The 27,281-nt window shown below is 42.0% G+C and overlaps 2 protein-coding genes across 5 annotated transcripts in view; one reads left to right on the plus strand and one right to left on the minus strand.

The window, feature by feature from the left end:
- On the minus strand, positions 1 to 20,666 carry CILK1 (ciliogenesis associated kinase 1). 4 transcript variants are annotated; one of them, XM_042876795.1, is made up of 14 exons: positions 20,371 to 20,664; positions 16,248 to 16,497; positions 14,331 to 14,385; positions 13,277 to 13,398; positions 11,546 to 11,625; positions 10,197 to 10,329; positions 9,583 to 9,754; positions 8,936 to 9,103; positions 7,970 to 8,266; positions 6,716 to 6,906; positions 5,907 to 6,058; positions 4,421 to 4,549; positions 3,844 to 3,957; positions 1 to 3,460 (listed from the first exon to the last, which is right to left on the minus strand). In XM_042876795.1, the coding sequence occupies exons 2-14, from the start codon at positions 16,346 to 16,348 to the stop codon at positions 3,306 to 3,308; spliced, it is 1,869 nt and encodes a 622-aa protein (XP_042732729.1). In that variant the 5' UTR covers positions 16,349 to 16,497; positions 20,371 to 20,664; the 3' UTR covers positions 1 to 3,305. The 4 variants fall into 4 exon arrangements, with proteins under 4 accessions (XP_042732729.1, XP_042732739.1, XP_042732748.1 ...); XM_042876805.1 differs by lacking the exon at positions 20,371 to 20,664 and adding an exon at positions 19,493 to 19,568; XM_042876814.1 differs by lacking the exon at positions 20,371 to 20,664 and adding an exon at positions 19,493 to 19,557 and having other exon boundaries at positions 16,248 to 16,418.
- FBXO9 (F-box protein 9) overlaps positions 19,839 to 27,281 on the plus strand; it is a 17,017-nt gene continuing 9,574 nt past the window's right edge. The window contains exons 1-5 of the mRNA XM_042876830.1: positions 19,839 to 20,058; positions 23,075 to 23,152; positions 24,057 to 24,215; positions 24,830 to 24,887; positions 26,539 to 26,638. Coding sequence (XP_042732764.1) covers positions 20,056 to 20,058; positions 23,075 to 23,152; positions 24,057 to 24,215; positions 24,830 to 24,887; positions 26,539 to 26,638 — 398 coding nt within the window. The 5' untranslated portion in view covers positions 19,839 to 20,055. The remainder of the gene's footprint in view (positions 20,059 to 23,074; positions 23,153 to 24,056; positions 24,216 to 24,829; positions 24,888 to 26,538; positions 26,639 to 27,281) is intronic.

Genomic DNA, 27,281 nt, shown 5'->3' on the forward strand with positions numbered 1-27,281 from the left:
TTTCTTCAAGAGTAACTTTATTCTGGGCAGGAGACTTGACAGAGAAGGAACGGAACAAACATATATAACCTTTTTGAACAAAAACATTGAATAAACAAGAACCATTATTTCTTTATAATCATACTTAATTCCACGCTCTTCCTCTAAGTTCAAAACCGTTCTCCTTTATGAAATATCCCATTGGCACCAACAGCCTTACCAGATACTGAAACGCCACAGGAACCGTGGCTTTGTGGCTGATATTGTGGCACTGACACAAGACTTAGGAAGATCTGGACAGCAGAGGTGAATGAGGCCGCTGGCACGCTCCTTTATTCCCAGCAGTCATTTCTACACGTAATGCTGAGAACAAGCAAACTGCAGAATTCCAACAACATTTTGCATAACGATGCTGCTAAACATTACAACACAAAGTAGGAGGCTACATATGATAAATTCTCTGCTATGCTGCTTGTCCAGCTCTCAGTATAACCAACAGGCTGACAGCTTTTCCCTCTGCACTGTACTCAGACAGCACTGCACATTGCTCAATCAGGTTAATCCTTAAAAGAACATCCCCAACATTCTTTGCTTGAGTAAAGGCTACAAGAGTGATATCAATATACCAACATTTTGCAGTTTTCCCACCTCACTAAGCTGAAAGTAGCAGAAGTCATTCTGAATGTCAAGATTATTAGCTTTTTTCCCCCACAAAATATAGGCTTTTATTCAGGAAAGGAGGAGTTGTGGCAAAAGAAAAAAAAAAAAAAAAAAAGAACTAAATCTAATACTTTTGCTGGACTGACCAAGACTGAACATCGTATCCAAGAAAACAGGGCTGGGCTGATGGGGGTTCAGATATACACAGGCCAAGTCCATATTCATCCTGTATCACTGTGACCAAGTAGAGTGGTCCCCATCATTAACAGGGAGAGGCCTGAGCATCTCCAGGGGAGTCCTCAGGTAAGCTGCATTTCTTGAGGAGATTCTCACTCCTCCCTGCTTTGGAAGAAGCTCAGGCACGTGTGGGTAGGTAGCATGAGCCCAAGCCTCAGCAGCGTGCTCTCATGATTCATCTCGTGCTTCCATTTGTAGGAATCGAATGTATGGAACAGACTACATAAACTGCCTACATAGGCCTAGGGATACTTAGGACAGGTTCAGGCTATTTCCCCTAAAACTGATTATTCAGCAAAAAAATAAATTAAATGATATCTAGACATAAATACAGATATTTATTTCCACCAAAAGAAACAACTATCTTTCCAGTTTCTGACACAAATATACATATTTCCCTCTCCACTTACCCAAACACAACACCAGCATGTGGTACAGAATTGGAATGGTCATTGCTACGCATTAACACTGCTGCTACAGAAGCTGTTATGTTCAGTTTGCTGTTAGCACATGTTAAGGACAAGTGCCTGGCGTAGCTGGACGTATCTGTGGCATGTGCAAGCCTTACACACGTGCTTTTTTAATGCATAGACACTTCTGGTCCTTTTGCCCTGTGAACTCGCTATAGATTCAGTCAGCAAAAGCCAACAGTGACCAGAGTCCCTCCTGATTCCCCACAGCACTGAGCCAGCAGTTTACTCTGGGGAGCAGTTTCCTGAGTCCTGTGTGTTCTCATGGAAAGAGCTGAGAAGGCCAGGGCATGCTACCAGGCTCCAGCCCGCAGCAGTTGCCCCCCATGGGGCAGGGCCACTGGCACATTTCTCTCCTTCCAAGCAGCCGGATGTCACCATACCTCTGATCCCTTCAGACCGGCTCTCACAAGTTTCAGCCCAATCCATTGATAAAATGAGTTCAGATGAGGTTTCGCAAAAGCTGACCATTTCTGTACAGTTCTGTGGGAAGATGTGTACATTTCAGCTTTGAAGGTGCTTGTCCAAAATGCAGCTATGAAGGATGTCCTCCCACAGCACTGTAATTGTCTCAGCTACAGGACTAATCTTCTGTGGAAGGAGGTGAAGGAACAGCCAAATACTATGATCAAAATGAACCATTTGCTGATAGCTGAATGTCGGCGCTCCTTCCCAGTGCAGAAACAACCTGCCTTTGTCTGGAACCCTCTTGTTCCTTTTCTCCTTCAAACTGAATGGTTTTTAGCAGTCTGACATAAAGCCTCATTTTTTACCCAGTAGAGTCTGGGGGCCTAATTTACAGCAACTGACACACTCTTCACATCACAAGTGAAGACATTGAAATGAAGAAGAACTGAAGCTTGAACATATTAATTTGCTCCAAATTTACATTTTTTTCCCCTCAAAAGTCATTTGAAACAGTTACAAAGATTAAGTTAAATGCATAGATACTGTTTCCTTGAACTCTGCTGCCTGCATCTCACTAATACTTTTTCACTATGAAACCAGCTTTGTAATTCTCAATACTGCCTTAAATACGTATTTGGATCTTCTCTTCCCAACAACAGCAAAACCAGAACCCAATGTTTCTCCTCATTAGTCATTAGGAAACATTTAAGCAAATTTAAGAGAGGTAGGTCCACATTCTATTTGATAGTGAACAACACCGAGAGGTAATTTTGAAGCATGACAGACACAGTGTCAGAAAATAAATCTACTGATTATCCTTTACGAAACAAGATTACCCAGATTTGGTAAGAGCAAAAGAATGGGAGTGGAAAGCTGGACAGCAGTCCAACAAAAGCCTTGTAAAATTAAAGTAATAAATACAAAAAAGAAAAGCTTCCCACCGACTTGGGACTTCCAGCAGTCTCTCAGTGGCTGTAAAGGAGAGGTTGGACTGCTGCTCGCTCATTCCTTTGATGTACAGAGCAAACGAGTACACAGCAGCAGCAGTGTGGCATCAAGACATGACATCACTGAAATTAAACAATCTCACTTAGCACATAGGCTTTAGAAAACATCTAATGAATGCCCCTTCCTCGCTCTTCTCTTCCAACACAATATTGCACCGCTTTGCTTTATTTTTTCTTAAACTCATTTTTATAAAAATGTTGAATCCAAGAAAGGAAAAGTTAGAATTTAAAAAAGTTTGTTATAAAAATTTATCATATAAAAATGCCAAGATCCCTAAGCCATATATACAAAAGGTATCAGATTTATGAAAATAATTGGACCCAATTATATAACAAAATTTCATACAAAAAAAAAAAAGTACAAGATTGCATTGAAATCAACACAAATAAAAGTTAAAAAACAAAACCAAAGCAACCTTCAGAAAGGTCTCAACCGTAGAAGATCTGTTTCTTTTAAATTTACAAGTCTATAAAACATCAGAAAACCGTCACACGTCAGTCACCATGTGGGCAATGGGCGCTGCTGGGAGAGCATTTCTACGTGTCACCGGTGAGCTCCGTACTTTGCAGACCAGTCAACGCGGCCGTGGACTGGCTGAGCTGGGGGCGGGAGCGGCATTACCCCGGGGGGGCTTTTGGAAGGTGACTTGAATGGTGGCCGTCCAAGATGGGGTCTTGCTGACTTCAGAGCAGCATAATCTAAGGGAGAAAGAAAACTCCAAGAGGTTATGGTTAATTGAGGATTTGCTGATGTGAAACAACGTGCGTGATCCAAACCTTAAAACCCTGTTATACAAGGAGCACCTGCACTTTGGATTGGCAAGTGTGAATCCTGTGCCAGCTCTCACATCAGACTCTAGGTTCCGTTGCAGTGTGCTTATTGGGTAACAGCTGTGGTTAAAACACGTAATTCATTAACTAAATAAATAACCCTTCTCTACATGAAGCTCTGCAAGGCTACAAGCAGTAGTTCCAGTCGCTTAAATAATTACAGAGTAAAGCACTGATCTGTAACATAATGCTGCACATAGAATAACCAAAGCAACAGCAAGGGACCAAGATGGTGGTGGTACCACACTTACTTGAAGATCGATCTGCAATTGGCGCTAACTGAACCCTCTGCCCAGCAGAGCCTACTTCCTTCTTCAGAAATGAAGGGATATAGCCACCAGTCAGACCACTTGATGCTATGGGACCTGAAAGAAAAAGCAAGGAACATCTGTGGCCAATGCAATCCATCTCCTGCACAGGTTACAGAGGTGCGAAGTGACAGGCTGTATTTGAGATGAAAGCTGATCAGGGACTGACGGAAACAAAAACTTTGCCAAAGATACCAAAAGTGCACAGATCCTTTATATGCCTGCATTTATCCCAGTAGACTGTGGGAAATGATGGTAATAAGAGGGGGAAACCTAATGACATCCTACCAAGCTACCAAAAAAAACCCAAAAAGTCAAAAATCGGTAGAGGAGCCAGGAAGGAGCCTGGCTATCTATATAAAGGTTCTCATGCTGTTTAGCCATTTACATTCAGCCATTTAGCTCATTACCAGGCTTAACAAAAGGAACAGGCACAGTAGCATGTATCTTTGGAGATGGCAATGTACTAGAAATAGGTGACCCCAAAACACAGCTATGTGGAACTGTGGGACCACCTTACCTGAATTTATCCTGTTAATACTTCCTCCCAAAACTGAAGCTTTTCCAGGCAAACCAGAACTGGGCCAGGGATTAGATGGAACAGACTCCTTGCTTGAAGTGGAGACCGTGCTATTTCTTGTGTTTACTCCTATTGCAAAAAAAGTAACAATTACCATGCTGAAAATCTCGTTTTACACAGACTTGCACACATTCCATCTGATGCACAACTGTGGAGCAACTATTAAGTTCAGTGAACTCAACCAAAACGTTTTCACCCTACCATGCCTCTGGCTTACTTCCTATCCTCTCACACTCTGTGAGAGGCCACAAGCCCTCCTCCTGAATTTATACTTGTGTAAAGAGTCCCACTAGTGTCAATGGCTGTTTATGCCAAGACAGGATCCTTAGCATCAAGGCCACAAATTCTGTGCTTCACACCAAACACAACATTATACATCCTGACAAGATACCCTGGGACTGAGTAAAGGTAGACAATGTCTCTCAAAGTACTGCACTCTTCTCTGATTATCTACTGAAACCACTGAGTTTGCAAACACTTTGCAGTAGAATTCATACATCACATATTATTTGTGTTTAATACACAGACTTTACTATGTAAGCAGGGTATCCAACATGCAAGGATATGCTCAAGTTTACAGTAAAGCTAAAGCAGGCTTGGGATGAATGGATTTTACTACCTCCTTTGATAACAAAACTTTTAGCTACCAAACTCTGTTTAAATGAGACAATCTGAAAGTGTCTGAAATGGTGAAGTCACACATCATCTTTTTTTTTTTTCCTCAGGAAAAAAGGCCAAGTCTTACATCATGGGATCTTCTCAACTTCAGCAACTTTGAGTATTTATCCTATAAGTTAAGGAGCTGCTGATACTGCCTTTGTAAACAGAAATTATGAAACGGGACATCTTTATATTCAGTTCATTTTAATTACAGGCAGCCACACTCCCCAGTCCTGTACTTCACTCTACTTCAGCACTAGCCTCAGTATAACTGGAGGTTGCTCTACTGGCACGCAGCTCCTCTACAGAGACAGGATTTGGATTCTATAAAATCCCAAGCTATGGCAAAGCATATTCCCATTATCAACTAGCTTCTATTGTTCATGGTATTACATAGCCAGGCAAGTTCAGGGCACTATTTTTTCCAGTCTACAAGATCAGCCTTATTTTTCTAAGGGGAACAGGGAATAGCCTGGCACATTAGTAGACATTTTCTAATACACTTTGAAATATAAAAGAGCATCTGGCAGGAGGAAAAAATGCCAGCATCCCCTTCACATAAACAGGATTCATCTCAGTTGCTAGACTGCTAGAATGCAGTTAGCATTATAGCCACCCGCATAAGCAAGAAAGCTCCTCCTCTCCTTCCTTTAAGCAGCAGCCCCAACTCCACAAGCTCAAAGGATAAGGAATAATGCATTCATGACTATTTCATACTGTTGCTGGAATCACAGGAGGAAAAAGAAATGAATATTTTTTTACTAACCGGGTAGATACCTAGAATGTCTCAGGTAGTGCTGCTTTGCTGCAGAAACTTGCAGCGTTGGGGTGTCCTGCCGTGGGAAGATGGCATGGGATGGTGCACTGCTGCCAGAGCCAACTGCATCCAAAGGCTTCAGGTCCAAAATGCTTTCAAATCTATAACCCAAAAATTGCTACGCTTAGTCCAAAACTTATAGCATATGTTTAACCACAGTTGGCTTTCTCTCTTCCATCTCATCTCCAGGAATCATTTCCTCACTGTGCTCACTACAGCATAAACACACAGACAACAGGGAATATTTTCAGCCTGAAGCCATATGAGCACTCCTGAAAGTCTGACCTGCACTTGTAGCTCCCTCAAAAATGGCTTCATCAGTTTTTATATCTCAATTAGTTTTTCTCTTCTGCTTCTAATCCACGGAAAATACAGCTTAGAGTAACACAAAACATGTGTGAAATACGTTGAAATGGTTCACATGGCAAACAGAAAGCATGTATCAGAAGATTAACCTGAAAATATTTACATTAGGCATTATTTTCAGCAGGGAAAAATGAGCAAGGAATTGCTTAGAGACGTGCACTGTCCATGAAAGAAGATGTAGTAATTGAAAGGTCACCATTCAACCAGAAGCCAATACAAACTAACAGACAGGAAAACTGCATGTCCTTGACTGGCATGGATATATGTTTCTAGATCCATAGAAAGCATAAAGAGCAACATTATGGGCAAAAAAAAAAAAAAAAAGAAAAAAAAAAAGAAAAATGATGTGAAATGTAAGGAAATAAGTTCAAATATAACAAAACCCAACTTACCTACAAGTAGTTTCATCATTCTGCCTCTTTTTGTTTTTCAAGTCAACCCTTGTGATAGAAGAGCTGAAATCAAGGTCTTCCAAGTCATCCCACTCTTCAGAATTCTTCACTGGCCGAGCAAGATGTCCCCACCTTCGCCTAGCTTTTGGCTTAAGTTCACCATTTATGTTCTCAGTCCCAGTAGATGCTTTCTATTACAGTGATTGGAAAACAAGGCAAAACAAAACCTCACACACTTACAACACAAACCAGGTGATAAGACCAAAGCATCTTTTTTCCTGCCTTAAAGGAATTGGTTGCAGAGCTGTAGCAGAAATCTAGCCTTCATTAAGCTTGCTAAGAACACAATCTGTAGCCTGTAGACATCACTACTTATCTTCTCCATTTTATCCTACATCATAATATCTTACACTGACAGAAGAATATATTCCTTAGGTCTCATTTCCAATCCTACTTATCTTTTGCTATACAGCTTCAGAAAAAGTAGCTCACTCTTGATTTTTATTTCTTGATCCATCTTGGGAGTACCAAACCACAATTACATTCATGTTTTCACAAGCCCATACCTAGACATTTATAAAATATATTTTACTTGTGGCACTGTGCAGATAAAAAACTGTGTCACCTCAGCCACTTAACTGCATTTGTACAATTGAACTTTGTGCAAATCAGTCAATTGCCAGTACAGACAGCCTTAAGTAGAGACCAACTGCTTGAAAAAAGCATTTACCCTTCTTTAGTCACCTAACTGGTCTTCTTAATCAAAAGAAATGGCAGGTTCTTATTCTGAAAGAAAAACCTTGTCTTCCATGACAAGGAAGTACAGAAGCTCAAATGGACTAGCTGTCCTGGTCATGTAATCTGGAAGACTTAAATGGACTAAGGTAACAGCTCACCATCTCAATTCAATTCCATTCAGTTGGATACTTTTTTTTTCTCTATGGAATGAAACCCAGTGATATTCTGACTCCTGTAGATCATTTCAGTCACGTAAAATCATCCTTCAAACACCCTACTCCACAAAGGGGAACATAACATGTTTTGAATTGAGACATCAACTTGCTTGTTTTACAGTAATCAAAATTAGATTTTGATTTCAACATACTAACCTCCAGTTTATGACAGGAAGTTATTGCTGCTGTTTTTTTTCTCCCATTTCCTATACTTTTAGCACAGTATAAGAATCTTATGCAAGAGAACAAGAAAAAAACCAAACATCATTAAGGAAAATCTGTACGCTAGATGAACCTTTACCTGCTGAGGAACCTTATTGTGAATTGCAGGCAGAAGAACCTGGTTCGACTTGTCCTCCTGTAAATATTTACTGTGATCAGCCCCAGAGTTGTCTGTCTTACACGGATAGACCAAATGTTGAGAAGTCTGGCTTTGCTGAAATGGCCGTGAAGAAATGCGGGCATGGGATTTTGAAGGAGGTTGTGCTGGAGGGACAGGCTTAATATGCAGAGATGATTTATCATGGAGTTCCTTTGGTCTCGTCAGCTCCTGAAGGCCTAAAGCATGTCCAACCTGGAAGTATGGATATCGAAGTGCCTAAAACATAATGAAAACGTTAGGAGCCAATTTAGGAATCCACAGTTTCTAACTTACTCTTGCTCTATGGGACAGCACAAATTTTAGTGCACTTTTTCAGGAATAGAAAACAGCAGGTGCTCTTGTCTGAACACCAGGAAACACTTTACTGTGAGAGTGACTGAGCACTGGTACAGAGAAGTTATGGAGGAGTCTCCAATCTTGGAGACAACCCAAAGCTGTATGGACATGGTCTGTGCAACATGCTCTGGGTGGCTCTGCTGAGCAGGAAGGTTGAAGCAGGCAGACCAAGAGGCTCCTGCCAACCTCAGCCACTCTGTGATTCTGCGATGCCCATCAACAGCAATGAAAGTACAGCATCACAGCCTTCAGCCACACATCCAGCCTTCACTCTATAACTCACTGTGGCTGGGTTATACTTCATTTAGGTGTACAGCACTCACACATTTGATCACTGAGGACTCGCCTCATGCAGCTGATGCTGCATGCAACAGATTAATAACTTCCTGTTAATTACTCCTTTTTGTCTTGGAAACTGTTCTTGGCTTCTGCTCTTTTCCCTGCCAAGAACAGCATTCTTGAGCAACTGTTGAGTACCTGCCTATACACAGTGACTTGCAGTGAAAAGAAGAGTCATATGCAGAAATGAGAAAGAAAACAAAATCAAACCTGGCTGGCTGTTGGCCGCTTTTTGGGATCCCACTGCAGCATGTCTCTCATCAGCTGCACTGCCTCACTGCTAGCATTAGGTATGAGGGTTTTTAAGTTGTTAGGTACACACTGAGGCCAGCGAAAATTCATGGAGGATGAAAGCTGGTAGCCTTCAGGCCAGTCATTCTGGGAGAATGAAATTTCCAAACACAAAGAAAATTCAAGTGTAAAATATCACAGTGCCTAAAAGCACTAGCATATATTCTCCAACCAGTTACAGGCTGCAACCAGCCATTCTGTGGCCACCTAAAACATTCTGAAGGTTTCACCAAACATTTTCACCTCAAAGCTCTAGTGGGAAGTAAGGGAAGTGGGAAGCATGTTTGATCATGTCAAAGGCACAAATGTGAACAGGACATAGGAGTTTGCCACGATTTTTTTATCTTCTTAAAGCATTGCTTGAAATGCAAGAAACAATGAAATTTCAATGTCAAAATGAATCACAGTCTAATGACTTTGTTTGCTATTCAGGAGTCTACTTCTCCTCCTCTACACATCAGTTTTTACAGTAAAACTACATCATGCTTATGCAGTAAGTGTAAAGTCAAGTAAAATTATTATGTATTGTAGATCATTACTGCAGAGTGGAATGTGACTGTACCTACCTTCTTTGGTGTCCCCAAAACTTGGCAAATTTTGAATATTGTATCAATTTCACTGGCGCCTGGGAAGAGAGGCCTCAGTGTATAAACTTCTGCCATTATACAACCAACAGCCCAAATGTCTATAGGAGAGCTATAGCTGGTGGATCTCAGAAGGACTTCAGGAGCCCTGTACCTGAGAGAGAGGAAAAGAAAAAAATCACAACCATCAACACAATTCAAGAGCAGTCATATACAGAACCATTCAGCTTTTTGTTCTTTGCAGTTAACAGCAAACATGACTTACAAGGTGCCTACCTTCCTTTATTTCCTAGAAAAAAAGAATTAAAAAAAACTACGTAAGCCCTTTAAGTTCTCTTATATCTTCCTGACATGCAGCATTCCCACCACATCCCACCTGTGCCATCAGATCCCCCTCAGTTCCCGCTCTGGTGCTACCTGCAAACCGCCTTGCACCACCTGAAGCTTTTTGAATTATGCCCAGCTTAAATAAAAGTTTCATCAAGAGGATGAATCAAGAGCAGTATTATATTCTGCAGAAACGTTACACTGCTTATTTATGAGCCTCATTTTAAGACCTGCAGATTCCCACAACATCAAGAAATACTTTTGCTTACCATCTTGTGGATACATAATCGGTGTAAGGAGGCCTGGATCGGATTTCTCGGGCTAAGCCAAAGTCTGCTATTTTCACAAGTTCTGGTCCCATGCAAAGGAGGTTTTCAGGTTTTAAGTCTCTGTGAAAGAATCCTAAAATTCAAATAAAATATTGACGTGCATTGCAATGCCACACCCAGCTGCCACCTTTATTTTCCATCTACACTGTTTCACTTCTTACTGATGAAGCTTGAATAGCACCACACAGAACCGAATGTCTTCAATGCCCAAGAAAACCAGCCAGCATAATGATTGTTCAACAGTTTATGAAGAACTAATCAACTACTCTGCAACAACTGTGAACAGTCAGGCAGGTAACTCCCTTTCAGGTGACTCTTCCTTTAAAAAAATAACAAATACTATTTTAATGCTAGCTTTATTCTAATTATGATGGAAAGTGTGCAAGGAAGTGATTAAAACTTTTTACTTCAAAGCTTTTTTAAAAAATAGAAATTGAAATAGGAGCTGATTTTTGTATTTTGAAGCCTGTTTTTTTTCCTATCTAAGAACTTCTTAACAGTCTGCAAGCACTGATAACCTATCAGGCAATGGATATCAGTATATTTTTTTCTTTTTATAGAGCTCTCTGCATTCAGAGAATAATAAACAGTAAGATATCCTTTATTCTCAATCTCAGGTGACCTCTAAATCTATCAGGACTGTGGCCATTAACATCAGACAAGTTACAGAAGGCTGCTAGCTGCCCACTACAGAATGTGGAAATCTATAGAAAAGAAACTAAGCAAACCTCCAAAATGCAACATCAGGCAGCTATAAAATACAGATACCTGCCCTCTATTTTCTGTAACACAAATTGCTAGTTTAGTGCCACTCATAGAATCACAGAATAGCTAAGATTGGAAAAGACCTCAAAGATCATCAAGTCCAACCACAACCTAACCATACTACCCTGATTCTAACAACCCTCCACTAAATCATGTCCCTGAGCACCACATTCAAATGTTTTTTAAACATATGCAGGAATGGTGACTCAACCCCCTCCCTGGGGAGCCTATTCCAGTGCTTAATAACCCTTTCTGCAAAGTAGTTTTTCCTGATATCCAACCTAAGTTGTACACAACTTAAGGCCATTTCCCCTCGTCCTGTCACCAGTGAGAAGAGACCAGCCCTGCTCTGCTGTAAGCACCTTTCAGGTATTTGACGAGAGCAGTAAGAGAACACTCTTCTGATGACTCCCTTTAATGAAAGTTAGTAATGTATTTGTACTCACTGAAACAAACAAACAAAAACCTTACACAGAGGTTATCTCATTCTAACTCAAAGTATTTACAGCTAAAACATAGCTTACCATGCTTATGGATAAATGCAAGCCCTTGCAGGATCTGGTACATAATATTCCTAACTGTAGCCTCAGGAAACAGTTTGTTTCTACAGGACAAAAAGAAAAAAAAAAAAAAAGAGGAAAGAAATGTTAATTATTAAGTTTACATATTAACTTATGCTTCTTATGAACCAAAGAGAAAAGCCAACAATAACAGTAAAACTCTTAGATACACTCTAAGCACTCTCTGGTAGTTTATTGCTCCATGAAAACTTGCATGGCACTTTCACAATCTGTACCAGCAAAAACAAGAGGCTCTTCTCATGATATTTAGCCTAGATCAGCCATAGCAGGCAGTTTAGTGATAGACCCTTTCACCAACAGAAGATTAAGATTAAGCAGCTCTGTATCAGCTGCTTCTGCACATCAGGAAACACTGTATGTACAGACAGTTTGGGAGGATGGGGAGGGGAAAAAAATTGGCCATAAGAGTGAAAGAGGATGGTCTGGGCCTTACTGAATTTCCTGAGCTCTAAAGAATGATCATCACATATTTTGGAAGTGACATCTGCTCCTACAGCCAACTTTTCAGCCTTTCTTATTTTTTCAAATTACAACAGAAAGAAAAATTCTCCACAGTCCCTTTACACAGCAATAGTAACTCAAAGATTTAAGAATATAAATCTGATCAATCAGATCTTTACAAATGAGATATCTAACCAGTCTGAGAGCTGGTTAAACTGAAAAGAACGTGGTGTACTGCATGCTTTCATAGACATCTGCCTTTTTGGTTTTCATACGGAGGTAGACTATATTCAGCATTTCTATGAATTTCTGTGATGATGATAGAGATCACTGGTCTGTATCTTAGGCACTAGAATTATTTTCTCAAGCTTTGTTATTTCATGTAATTAAAGATCAGCACCTACATCTACGTGCACAATTTAGTGAAAGTTGTTCTATACCTGTGTATGCACAGTAAGTATCTCTACCTTTAAAAAGGTATTTTATCAAGTATTTATGAAATATTCACAGAGATACACTATGATGATAATAAGCCCTCTCACTGGCTTATTCTGAAGTCACAGGACGAAAATGGCTTCTTCCAAATGATTCAAAGCAGAAAGCTATTTTACCCCCAGATTGTCCTCTGGAGGATCCTATCATGGTCTAAAAGGTAAAATTAAGACCTTATCAAAGAGGTAAAAGATTCTGAGAAAACTGACAGACAAAATAGTCAATCTTCTGAATATGTCAGACAGAACTGCAAGGAAAAAAAAAAGAAAAAAAGAAAGAAGATTCCTAAAGCAATCCACAATTAGACCTTTCACAGTTACTATTTCAATCACTTCTTATTCATTTATTTGAGAAAGCCAAATTAAAAGCATAGGAAGTAGCTGTCTCTAATACAGAATCATTGCCAGCTAGAGTACTTATCTAGAAATCAGAAGTTTAATGCCTCTTCAGTTTGAGGGACATTAAAAGTCCTCAGTTCCTAATTTTCAAAAGAGTATCCAATTTATCTACCAGGCTAATCTGAGAAGAGACACAGGAAACTCTCCTTAAACTGCCTGAGATATGCTCAAAGGGGAAAGCCATAGATAGATACAGCTCCTGCTGTATCACAAAGACTTGAGCCCTAGTGATCTAAGCATAAGCAGAAGATCCAAACTCCTCTGAAAAACAGCAGAGGCGTTAAAAGTAAGCTGAATGAGCACATTACACAAGTAATTAAGAGCAGGTGATGTTTTTACATACCTTTCTTTCATTAACTGATAAAGATTTTCCTTCATGTACTCAAACACAAAATAGAGATGATCATTTTCCCTGATGACTTCTTTCAGCTTTACTACATTGGCATGGTTTAGTTTCTTCAAAGACTGGAAGCAGAAAACACAAACAGTATTTTACTGGGTCTTACTCAAACAGAAACAAAAAGATGATTTCACCGATGCAGGAGACTTGGCTTCAAAACTTTAACATTTAAATAATTAGACAGCTATGAGACCAAAGACCGAGTTTTCAAATACTGCTACCTGAAGTGTATACACATCAGCATAATGCACAGCTGGTCACCCATAAGCCAGCTGTTTGGCAGCACAGGAGGTATCAAAACAATGGTATTTTCTCTATATAGAGCTTCCCACTGGCAGAATTTGCATCACTTGCACTGATGACAGTCGGGTTAGACTCAGGACGAAGTAAAACCCTGGAAATCATTGTTGGTTCTTCATCCTCTCTTCTTTCTAGATTTTTTGTTGGACATTCATTCTTGCAGTAGCAACGCTACTAGCTGTACTAGAAGAAAATGCATCATCCTGGAAGAACGACCTAGGTGTGTTTGCAAGGTTTGCAAAGCCTAGAAATTAAGGGAGACCTTAAAAACATACCCTTAACGCTTTGCTAGCATCAGAATTTCATGCTACAGGACCATCTCCAAACCAACTACCCAGACAAAAGCAGCTGCATATACAAAGGTTTCAGCTGAGTGAAGACCAGGTGTTGTCTAGCTCCACAAAACACACCAACCAATTCCAGTTTTCATGATAAGAAAGCTATCTCCCACACTTACCACCCTCACTGGAAGCAAGTCTGCACAACGTTATGCATTTCTTCTTAAAACTGCAGTACTTCCATAACATTACTGTCACCCCAGTCAAATGCAAAGAGGCAGGAAACAGAACTGTAGCAACAACATCCACAGCAATTCTGTGGGAGACTTTTTGCCAAAAGAGGTAGAAATAATTTGTTGTTACCCGAAAATGTGTCAGGGATCTTTTAATATAAGTCAGCCATTGAATGAAGCAAGTACCTTAACTTCACGAAGATTCATGCATTCCTCCCAGGAATAAAACTTTCTCTTCATTCTACAACAGTAGAGGCAAAAACAATTAATACGTGGTCAACATCAGCTACAGTCTTAGACCTAGAAGTCTCATTACAGCTCAGGAATTCAAATCCACCATCTAAATATAAGGTGTCATCTCCTTTGTCAAAAAAAAAGAACCTCTGGATTTTTAGGCAAAGTACATTCTAGTAGAATTTTAAAGCGCTGGTATTATATGGGATGCCCTATTCTGCACATGTATCCTTTTGCAGAGATGTAAGAGCCTTCAGCAAGTTGAAATATATAATTTTTCTTTCTAGTATACAATCTGATGGAGAAGAATATAATGGTAAAAAGAACAAGGGCAACAAGTCATGATTGAGTCAGACTAGTTTTGATACAAATCTATTGAAAATCAAGTTAGATCATGGCATGGGCTGTCCAACTTCATCATATTCTATTTGTTCCTCTCCTCTATGTTTTGATTTCTTGTAATTTTACACATATCATTTCCCCTTATTTCCTTATTTTTCAGTGCCCACTGCTCCCTTGCTAGTTTCCTCTACCATGCCAACAGCCTTTTCAGTTTTGCCTCTCCTTTCAAGCTCACAAGCAACTCTGCTTCAATAGGAACAGACCACAAGACAGATCTTTTCTATCCTAATTCAGAATACAGCTGTGCAAAGTATTAATGTGTAAAGTATGGTCTTACGTGTTCAAACATTCTGATTGTGAATCAGCTCCTTCACGTAACAATACTTTCAGAAGCCCAGAATGAAAGCAGTACGTGTACATACACACAGAACAGCACAGATTACACTTAGCTACTTAACTGCTTTGAATCTGGATTTCAGAGGGAGTGAGGTACCCTTTGAAGACCTGAGTCTTTGTCAGAATTCAATAAGAATCTTTATAATAAGAATACTTCTTATTATTGCAGTGATTTTCCAGTTTGAAATCAGTTCTCAGGAGATTTTAAATATACTGACATGGTCTTCATTTCTTGAAGAATTTTATATTTTTGTTTGTGTAAGCAGTGTTCTTGCAATTAACATCTTGTCCTGCCAGGTACCAGTTCACAATTCTGCTCTTAATAATGGGTTGGCATTCAAATGTAAGAGAACAAACTACTGTTTTGTGGTATGTTCTGAAATATTTGAGTTTCTACCATGCTGTAAAATGAAAATCAGAAGTGTTTCTGGCAAGGTTTGGTGCAGGTAAAACATTCTCAGCACAGAGAATTTGCTGAAGCCAACCATTGACCATTCATACAAAACAACATTGTACTGAAAGCTCTTTTGACAAGTACATCCCTGGGTCAAGGCTGGTATTTCAGGAAAGTGACTGCAGCATAATGCCTCTTACCACAACCAGGACAAATAAGTCTTTTACAAACTGAGGTCACAACTGAAGCAGCAGAGAAAAAAATGAGAAAAATCAAGCAGATTTCTCCAAGACTATTAAGAAAAAAACATAAGCTGAAACTACTGATAATTAATAGAATAAAAAGTTGATACATCAGATCTCATTTTCTTTACCACTGCAGCATTAAGATACTGGGAATTAGACCATGAAATGTATGTCCCGTGTATGCAGCAGGGAAGAGAGTGCAGATTCACAAAGCAGCACTGCAAAACAGTGTAAATAATATACATGCATCTGACTGCACGTAGTAGCTGAGCACTATTACAATATATCTATGTATTTCAGCCTTGTATTTTCTGCTTGAGCTGGGGAGGATATAAAGAACCTGTTTTGAGAGGAAGCATATGGAGCTCAGCTGCAAGTATGGATGTCACGTAGCATCTGGAGAGCTCGAGTCAGTGCACGACCAGGTGATGCAAATCACAGAACAGAAAAACTGGGATCATCCAGCATCAGCTAACAAAGGAAAATACTTACTTTTTAATGGCTATTAGCTCCCCAGATTCAATGCTTCTCCCTAGGAGGACAGAGCCGTAGGTCCCATCACCAAGCTGTCTGATAGTTGTGTACCTATTCATGATGAGGATACTTTAGCTGCAAGCGCATTTGAGTCCTTAGTGTTTCTTCTCCGACTGTAACCAGTTCTTTCTGTGGCAGCATAAATACAGAGCACTCAGGACAGTGTCAACAGTTGCAGGAATCATGTTTTCAAGACTTAGCCTTTGGTCTGAAAGCACAGAACATAATCCACTTGATTTCTGTACCTTTCCAAGATTACTCACTTGCAGACCCCATTCTCTCCTCAAAGAAACAGCCCTTGGAAGCTATAATCAAATACCTGCTTCAGTTCCCCACCTGAAGCAGACAGCTTTTATCTGGGTGTAACTGTTCCCCAAATCCATTTGCTCACTAAAGCTAAAGGCCCCTTCTGGAAAGCTTGTAGCTAGCCCTGAGGGCACATACTAGTAATGAAAACAGAAGATGAAGCCTCACAGCTTATGTTATAAAACATTATGCATGCATCAGAAAATGCCAAATGCATTTCAATGCAGCACTCCTAAGAATGGATGTGTCTCTAGCAGTGGACACATCATCCATAAAGAAAGATAGTCTATATTCCCTTATTTAATCTAACTGCCACAAACATTTCCTAATCTTTACATTACTTTAGAACAAATGTGATCTATGTTGATTATTCATACATTTGGAATAAAACAAAATTCTTCCACTATCATTGAGTCTGGCCCCTGCTTTCTTTTTTCTCCAGCTCTCAGAAGACAGCAACATTCCTGCCATGCCACTTCTGCCTTCTGAAGCCTGCATTCCAAAAGCTCACCTTATTTCACAAAGCCAAATGACTATTGTAAAAGGATTACATTGTTTGAACTCTGTAACCATTATCAGTGCAGAACCACAACTTTGTATTTGCAGGATGTTGCTAAGATTCTTTGTTTTCAGTTATCTAAGCCTATCAGTCCCACTAATACAGGAACAAACAAACACAAATTAGGATATACAGCCACAGCACACCTTTGGCCTATTTTACACATTTTTTATGAGAAAAACAATCTGCTTCAACCTAGAGCATTTTCAAGAATGGCAATGAAGCTTATGAAGGTTTCTAAAGGAAAGGTAAATGTGACACTGAGGGACATAGTTCAGTGAGCACAGTGGTGACGGGTTGATGGTTGAATGACATGATCTTAGAGGTCTTTTCCAACCTTAATAATTCCATGATTCTGTGTTCCTGCCTTTGACACCAGGCAGTGTGTAGGGCAGGTGGGAGGAGCTGCCCTGCAGCAGGACCAGCTTCTCTCCACACACTGCTTTGGGGAACCATGACTGAGCAGATTTAGTTGGAGACCCAGTCCCACATTTTGTACTGCTCACCAAGGAGCACAGAGCCTGGACAGCACTTTGAAATACCGGTTTCTTTTTGGCTAGTTTCCAGGCTGCACACCTGCTATGGTTTTATGATTTCTGTTATTAGTATTGCATATCATAGCATCATGAGTTGCACAGGGAGTTACAGAGTTAATGCTACATTTCCACGCATAGTTGATATTTCTGGGTATCTGGTTCTCAGAAGAGAAGAACTACATCTCCCAGAAGACTTTGCTGTTCTATCTTGGTTTTCTGTTTAGAGGGAAAGATAAAACTGCTCATGAGTCAGGAGACTGTCCCATTATTTTACTGCTTGTCTCTGCATGTGTGCTCCCTAGCTGTATTGCCTTCAACACTAGAGTAAGGCCTTCAGTTTTGGACACTCTCTCTCTCATTTTATTTATTAGCTTCAATTCCAGTTATATTGCATTATATTGTGTTATCTTGCATTCCACTACTTACCAAATTATTTTTTTCCCTTAGTTTACTAAGCCTCTGGTTTTAGGTCTACCTCCCCACCCCCCCCCCCTCCTGGGGCATGGGTCCTTGGGTCCCCCCATCCCAATTAGTCACTGCACTGGCCAAAGAGGCCCAGAAAACTGCTGACAACACCAGCATAGCATAAATGTGTGTTCAGGCCACGTTCACTCAACATCCACGTGAACAACTTTGGTTACTCCAGCTGTCAGCAGCCCTGGTTCCCAGCCCTTATCCACACTGGGGATACTTCTTCAAGCCTCTGCCTTTCACAGCCACTGATTTTCATTGAGCCTGTAAGAAGCTCTCTTTGTACTCCAGCTCTGCTGCCAAACATGACCAAAACAACAAACAGACTGAAACACTGCTGATGTGTTAGGGGGAAGCATGGAATCATTAAGGTTGGATAAGACCCATAAGACCACTAGTCTAACCTCCAGCCCATTCCCACCATGCCCACTAACCATATCCCTCAGGGCCACATCTACACAGTTCTTGAAAGCCTCCAGGGACAGTGATCCCACCACCTCCCAGGCCGCCCAGTGCAGCATCTCAGCACACCACCCCCAGCCTGCTCCCCTCAAGGTACTCACACCCCACCACCATTCCTCCTCACTCAGAAAACCCAAACGTGGGGCGCACCCAAGGGGCACCCTAGGTTGGTGCCATGTACCCCACAGCCCAGCGTTAAGGAAGCGTTAAACTCCCACAGGCATGCGTGACACTTACTGAAGCCAGCTGGAGCTGTGCGTACTTATTTAAAAGTGACTTCTGCTTTAAGACATCTCTCTGCCATCTCACAAGCACACACACACACCCAACGACGGGGCTTCGTTCCTGAATGAGGAGAGCACTATGCAGCCCAGTGACAGGGCTTTGTTCCTGAATGAGGAGAGATGCGCCCAGGCAGAGCAGCCTGAACGCTCTAGCAAAAAACCATCACGAGATGGGTCGTACACGTCTCGCCGAGCACAGCACCTCCACACCTCGGCATGCCACGAGCCCGTGCCGCCTGCCCCCAGGCACGCCGCGTACCCGAGCATCTCGGCACGCCGCCCCACAACACAAGGGCTGGCGCTGCGCCCGGCGGCCCCGGGGCGGCTCTCTCCTCCCAGCCCCGTCGGCCGAGGCCCGTCCCGCAGCGGCCGCCACGTCCCCGCCGGCTGCAGCGGCTCCGTCCCCGAGCAAAGCACGCAACTCCTCCGCTCCTAAAAGCACTCGGGGCTGCGAGTACGGATAAGGGCGAGGAGGCCACGCGTAAAGGCGCGCATACAACCCCAGCACCGACCGGTCTCACCCGTAACGGCCGCCTGATTGCAGCGCCCGGCCCGGGCCCATCCCCAGAACCGCGCGGTACTCACACATGGCAAGGCGACAGCTCCGCGCTCCGCGGGCACCGCCGCGCTCCAGGCCGGGCCGAGGCCCGTAGCCCCGCACGGCGGGCCGGAACTGGCGCCATCCAGCGGAGACGGAGCCTCCCTCGGGATGGCCGCCCGCGCGGCACTACAGCTCCCGGCAGCCCCCGCTCCTCTGCGCGGGCGGGTCGGTCGGAGCGGCGGCCCGCGTGGATCGCGCTTCCCAGCGGGCGGTGCGGTGCCGAGCCGGGACGCTCCGGGAGGGAGGGGCGCGGTGGGCGTGGTGCGTCCGGCGGGGTGGCTGGTCTCGGCCCGCGGCCGGCGCCTCGCAGCGGCCTGCGTGTCGTGCGGCGCTCCGGCCCCGCGGGTTTGTCCGTCCGCCCGTGTCCGCCTGCCCCTCACTCGCCGGGAAGATGGCTGCCGTACGCCGGGCCCGCAGTTACTCCCGCTGCGTGGTGCGCTTCTCCGACCGAGAACTCTGCTAATTTCCCCCGCGGGGACGACGCGCGGGCCGAGCGGGGGGGACGAAGGGCCCCGGGACGGGACGGCGCCGCCCGAGCGCCGGCAGCATGGTGAGCGGCGGGGACCTGCGGGCGGGGGGAACGGAAGGGCCCGGCCCGCCGCCGGCTGCTGCCCTGCCCGCCGCGGGGCCCTGCCGGCTGCGCCGATGGCCGCGCCGCCTGGAGCTGCCTTGCCTTCCCCGTCCTGCCCCGCGGTGCCGCCCGGGCTCCTTGCCAGGCGTTTGCCGTTTAGCGTCGCGGCGGTGTTGGGTTCGGTTCCGCCCTGCTGACGGCACCTCCGCGTGAGCTCAGGTGTCTGAGATCGCAGCCTCGAGTGCACCCGGAACCCTTTGGTGTCGTTCAGGAGCTCTTAAAACTCCTTACCGCTGTGTCTGAAACTTCCTTCTGAACACAGCGTTGATATTTACCACGTAGAGAGGTAAAATCGAGTTACGTCCTGTTCCCTTACAAGCCAGCTAGCCGTCAGACCTGTTTTGCAGTGTCATCTCTGGGATGGACGCGTACAACTGCCGTGCAGCCCCGCTCAGCCACGGCAGCCAGCCTTGAGCTGGTTCTGATCGCAGCTTTACTCTGCTGGAGCAAAGGTCTGAAATACTGAGTTGAAGTATTGAGTCCTTAGGAAGTGGCTGTAGAGCTCCTAAAGTAAAGCAGTGTGTAATTACTGACTGCAAGAGTTATTACTGACCAGTGCAAATAAGCTGGTCTTGTGTTTTGCAAGTGTTTTCTAAAGCTTTGCAAACAAATTGGAATCGAACAGGCTCGGCTGACTTCTTTTTAGAGGTCGCTGTCTAGCTCAGGCATTCGCTGCTTCCACACTGACCTTTTGGTTGCTTGATTTGCTACCGCTTTTCTAATGGAAAAATCACTTGAGCTGATCAGCATAGGGTAGGGTGGCTCACCTTTTAAGCAGGATAGAGTTGCTGAGCTGTTGGATGTGACAGCTGACAGGTTGCAGAAGGAAGGCTGGTGGCATAAAGATGAACAGGATGGAATTTTTTAACTAAGCAATAGCTGCCGTACAGTATTCTATGAACTTCAGAAGCTAGAACTGTAGCTTACTTTTTGTCAGAATGGTCTGAAGGAGATAAGTTTTGCATGCCTTACATATGGTCCCAAGTGCTGCCTGTGTGGTGATGTTTGCTTTAGCAGTACCTGAGCATTTATTCATTTGTATTAGCAAAACCATAGGAGTTTTGCAGGTCAAATAAATAGCAGAGAGGTTGTTAGTGGAGACCAGTTAACCATGCAATAACAATGAGGACTAATTGCTTTACTGGTAAGTGTGGGGAGAAATTGTTGCTGCCACTGCTTCCTGCAGACAAACCTATCATATTAGACTTCAGCTCATATATAATTTCAGCATAGAGGAAGTAGCAACGAAAGTCAAATGTTGGTTATAGTGAGCTTTGTAATGCTCAAAGTTGTTACGTTTTGCTCTAGGACTCTTTAGCATGTTGTATTTTTTTGTTTGGATTGAGAGCATGCTGAAGTTTCAAAGAGCATTTGATAATAATTGGAAGCAGTTGGTGCAGAACTAGGAAAGGTTTTTGACTGCATTGGAGGAGACGTGGGTTGGCTGGAGTAGAAACAACAGGAAGGAAAGCAGGACTCCTGAACGGTTAATGAAACTAAGTCTGTAAGTGCTAGGTGGACTTCAGCCAGCTTCAAAACCTAAGTAATCCCAATTCTTACCATAACTTGGCTTAAAATTTATGTGCTTTTAATCGGTGCACCTTTATACACAGGAAGATAGCGTGTAGAAATATCTCTACCAGTCTCTGCATTTTGCAGATAAAACCAGACCTGCTCTGCCCAGGCTGAGAGCTGACTAGGCGGAACTCAGCTGCATGCCTGAAGCCTTATATCCTCTCTCTGCACAGGCAGAAGTGGGCCCTCCTGGTGTCACCACAGTGCTGCAATAGTGCCCTTACCAGACATTGATTTCAGAGCTAATTTATCCAGCTGTCTCTGTCCAGCGTAGATGTAATCCCTGTGTGCTGCAGTACTGTTGCGATAAGACAGCTGTAGCTTCTACAGCATGAGCTGCCTGCAGTCAGATTCTAAGTTACTACTTGCTCAGTTGTATCTCTTCTGGTGCTCTGGAACATTGCTGTTTACCTGTTTCCTCCTCTGAAAAATCTTTGACGTTAGGGTTCATTTTTGATGGTGGCTTTGCCGCTGATGCTCAGAGCTTGTTTAATTTTAACAAAGCCCTTGTTAGGTTGAAGGTCTTATTTGTTTAACTTATCTCATAGCAGTATTGTAAATAAAACCAGCTGTCACACTCTCATGCTAGCTTCTTCACTGCTTTTACATTAAGGTGGCTTCTGTATATCATAGAATGGCCTGGGCTGAAAGGGACCATAGAGATCATTGAGTTTCAACCCTCTGCTATGTGCAGGGTCGCCAACCACCAGACCAGGCTGCCCAGAGCCACATCCAGCCTGGCCTTGAATGCCTCCAGGGATGGGGCATCCATAGTCTCCTTGGGCAATCTGTTCCAGTGTGTCACCACCCTCTGAGTGATATTTTGTATATAGTGTATTTTTTCATATGTAATTTTTTGAGATTGCCCATACTGTCCCATAATGTTCATAAAGTAGCTGTTTTCTTCTCTAAGAAATAATATTTCCTGAATACTAAAGAAATTAAAACTATTGGTTACCTTTACACTGAGAAGATTAATCTTTAATTTCTTACATGAATTTCTTACTACTATTTAGTACTGAAGCTTCAATTCTGTGTCTTTAGCCCTCGGTGTTCTTAGCTGGGTATTGTGGCAGTGTGCTGATGTATGTGTGTCTTCACACGGTTAGTCTGTATTGGGTTGATATGGCTGAAGTGCAAAACATTTCATTAAGTTAATAGGGAAGTGCAAACAACACCAGTTGATTTAAGATTAAGTTTAATCATCAGACTGATAAGGTGGACGTGCAGGTGGGGTGGGGGAGGTAAGAGGACGTTTGGTTCTTGTGTGTTGTTTTATGAGTATCCGTAGTGACTGTGCATTATGAAGGTTCAGCTGGGACTTGGCAGCGTGTAATCACACTGGACCATTCTCTACTAGGCAGAAGCTGAAGAAGATTGTCACTCTGATATGGTAAGAACTGATGACAACGAAAGATCTGGTGAAGCAAACCTTCAGGTACGTCTCGCATGCTGGTGTTTTATCACAAACAGCACTGCTGTGATTTAAGCTGTGCTGCTAATGCTTGTTTGGTTACTGTGTATTGATCTGGTGTGCTTAATCTCTCTGCCCCTCCAAAAGTGAAGTAGTTGAATTTTGCATTGTGTACCAAGAGTGTGAGTCAGTTGTAAGTAGTCTGTACAGATGAAAGTTTGTGTCAGATTTGGAATTTCTTTGAAGAACAATAGAAATCAGACAGCAATTTCGGTATGGATTAAACTCAGGTTTAATTTGTCTCTTGTTCTAGAGTAGGAAGTTGATAGAAGCAGTCTGATAGAAAAGCACATTTGCTTACGTTACTTGCCTTCTATGTCGTTGTTCTCCAGGAGCCTTAGCAGTTGCAACATTTTAAGTGTAACTTCAAAGATGCTAGAAAAACACGTAGCAAAAATGACTTGTTTTGTTTCACAGAACATAGCATTTCATTTTAAAAAGAGAAAGGAGGTAGGGCCTCAGATGTACTTTATTCCAAATGACTGTCTTGATTTTCTTGAAGTTTAATATGCTTATGTATAAAAATTAGCTAAATTCTACATTTTAATTTTAATTTTTAATTTTAATTCAATTAACTAAATTCTACCTTAATTTAATTTTAATTTAATTTAAAAATTTAATTTAATTTCTTCTGCCATGATCAGTCCAGATAAAGGCATTTGTTATTGAATTATATTGAACGAATACATGTGCTTAAAAAAGTCTACAAAACAGTGGCTAATTCTTCATGTCTAAATGGACTTTAGGACTTGTAAGTATAAAGCATAATTTTGAAATTCTCTTTTGGGTTAGTATTATATCATCTCTGATTGGAAGATCTTCTGTCTGAATATGTGGTACTAAATCAGAATGTGATGGATTCTTTTAGGCAGAGCTGCAGATGTTCAGAGCTCAGTGGATGTTTGAGCTTGCCCCAGGTGTGAGTTCTAGTGGATTGGAACCTCTGCCATGCAGAACATCGTCAAGAGGACCTGGAGTAAAATCTGTAGATACCAGAGGGAAACAGGAGATAGCAAAAGAGGAAAAGGTACAAGAAACACATGTTTTCTAGACCAGTGTCGTGTTGCATTTTCTCCTTATTTTGTCAATTATATTTCAATAATCGTCTTTATTTCCTAAGATGAGGTTTAGCATGGACTATTTTTGGCTTCTTTCCATCTCCTCAGTTCCTTTTGGGAGTAGATAGCTATCTGTTTTTGCAAAGCTACGAAGCTTTGCAAGGCATTGTCTTAGTTGCAAGTCAAACCCCTGTGTTAAGGGAGTCGAACTGCTGAGCAGAATATAACCTTTCAGACAGTGAGTCATAGTGGGAGTACTGTGATCCTGTTAGAATTAGAGTTCTGTTAATTTTGTATGCTTGTATGTACCTCCAGCACCATTCTGTGATCTGGGTTAGTGGTGCTTTTTAACTCTTTTATAACCTGTCTGGATCTTTTTCTTCTTTTAAAAAATGACATGGAGAGATTGTTGTTTGGGAATTTGTTTCTGCTTGAATATAAATGTCTTGACATTTTATTGATGGAGGTATTTCATTCTTCTCATTTGTAGAATACAGTACATAAGATGAAAACAATTCTAAGTCAAAAGAAGTAGCACTTGTGTTTGTAATGAACTTAAGAAGTGTTCTGTGTAATTGTGCAGGCAAAAGAACTTTTCCTGAAAGCAGTGGAAGAAGAGCAAAATGGGGCCCTTTATGAAGGTAATGCAGAAGTCTGCAGTGAATGCTCCTACTGCAGAATAACAGACTAACTTCTGTGCAAAACTGCATGTTAACAGTGATCTTAAACTGATGGCTAATTGTAATTTGAGAGTTCAATTATTTGGATAAGCAAACAAACAAGGTATGAAAGGAATCATTATATCACAGAGCTACGGTTGAGGTGAAGCTAAAGGGTGTTCAAGGAAAGGATTTCTAGCTTTCAGACAAAAGGTGAGAGTATTTTGAAATGTAACAGCACTGCACTGAATTTAACGCACTCTTTCTCATTTGAATTTTATTTGTGACCTCAAAAATCAAAACTTCCTCATACACCCTTATGAGACCTTAGTAACAAGGCCCTGTGCTAGACACAGATATCTGTCTGTGTGTGTTGGGACATCTGTTCCCAGACCACGCTTCTATTTGCTGACCTGGCCCGGTTCACCAGAACCCAGTGACATTTTAAGCCTGCTTCTGAAATGTGCTGATAGCTGACATTTGTCGAGCAGTCATGTGAAGCAGCTTCTTCCATGTTCAAGTGCATTGCAGGCCTGGCTGTGAGATCAGATGTTGAAGTTGAGACGGATCTGTTCAGCTGAGGCTGCTGTGTTCCTCATCTTCACCAAAGGCTACTACTTGTCAGTCAGCAGTGCTGATGTGTGCTCAAGGAAATAAGAATGCTTATTAGCCCCTAACTCAGGCTTCTCAGATTCATTAGTGCAACCAAAGTCACTGTTAGTTAGGTATCAAGAGGGAGAATAGCCATCTTGCCACCGATTGGGAATCATCACGTGGGAATATAGAAAGACATGTAAATACACGCCTGATCTTAATACCAGTGTTCTTCCTTTGCCTATTCCTCTACTCAATATTTATAGCATCTTTGGAGTGCTAAAGGGTGACAGACATCCTTTGTCTGAGTGCTGGATGAAGTCCCACCTGTCAGTTTTCCTCTAGCATGCCATAAGCTTTTGTTAGCTGCATAACTTTTTGAACTGGCTGCTTTCCCCAAGTCAGGTTCCTCATTCTCAGTGTTCTGAGTGGCTTGCTCCTGTGCCTGCTCTAGTTTCCATGGTTGTACCACAGCAATGTTTGGTTTGTATCTGTTGTAGTTTTTTTTAAACGTGCAACCATTTTTTGGCTTTTTTATGTTGTAGTGTTATGTAGAGCTGAAGTGCCTGCAGTGTAATGGATATGTAACATATGTTTGCATCTTCTTTTGTACTCTATTTTCACATTCCATTTGATTATTTAAGACAGTAATGTCTAAAATCTCTTTGGCTTCTTGGAAAAATCTGTGCAACAAATGCAATCAAGACTTGGTAGCATTTTGCTGTAAAATTTTGTATACTCCATAACTGGTTTATTTTTTTTTTTAGCAGTTAAGGTAAATTTGTGAAAGCTGAAACATGTGAGATCTTTGTTCTGAAAAAGTATATGAAGCTTTTTGTTTTGACAGTGTTTGATTTGTTTCTCTTCTGCACTGAATTTAAGCCCAGTCAGTTGAGGCTTAGGCAAAGGAGTTTTCCACTTTTTTTTATTTTTATTTTTTTTTAGCACTTCTGGTTGAAGTAATCCCTGATAAAACCTGTGCTTTGATAAGCTGGTGTAGGCATCAGACTTGTTTAAACGCTACAGTTTTTGTTTTCAGCCATCAAGTTTTATCGCCTAGCCATGCAGCTTGTCCCTGACATCGAGTTTAAGATCGCCTATACGCGGTCCCCAGATGGGGATGGAGTTGGAAAGCGGTGGTAAGTATGAAAATTTACTGACTGACTACAGGGGTATTGAGAGCTGAAAAAAACAGTTCACAGTCTGCCTTATAGCTGTTGGGACTCTGTGTCTGAGTCTTCAAAATAAGGGTGGGTTTCAGTTCGATGTCTTATCATGGATGTAGTTAAAACAGGCCCAAACATAATTTCTTCCCCTATACGTTTTAAAACTCATTGCTATGTCTCCTTGTTACTGGTGGGGCTTTATATTCTCAGCTCATTCTATTAAATTTGCTTAGTGTAAATATTTAAAAAGTGGCTAGAAGATCATTGAGCAAGTCTGTGTCCCAAGGACAGGGAAAGGAAGGTATTTCTTTAAATGAAATTAAGGAGAATTTTATAGTTTGTGGTTACTTGGTGCAGGCAAACCTGCTTCTTTTGAAGGATTGTGCTGTGATATACAACTTACATTTATATATGCCCAGGGAGGTGGTGGAGTCACTGAGCCTGGGGGTGTTCAAGGAAAGGCTGGATGTTGTGTTGAGGGACATGGTTTAGTGGGAGCTATTGGGAATAGGTGAACGGTTGGACTGGGTGATCTTTTAGGTCTTTTCCAACCTTGGTGATTCTATGATTATATATATATATATATATATATATATATATATATATATATATATAT

This window comes from Lagopus leucura, unplaced genomic scaffold (genome assembly GCF_019238085.1).
Source record: "Lagopus leucura isolate 7727_CA_CO unplaced genomic scaffold, USGS_WTPT01 Super-Scaffold_73, whole genome shotgun sequence".
In the NCBI taxonomy this organism is placed as follows: Eukaryota; Metazoa; Chordata; class Aves; order Galliformes; family Phasianidae; genus Lagopus; species Lagopus leucura.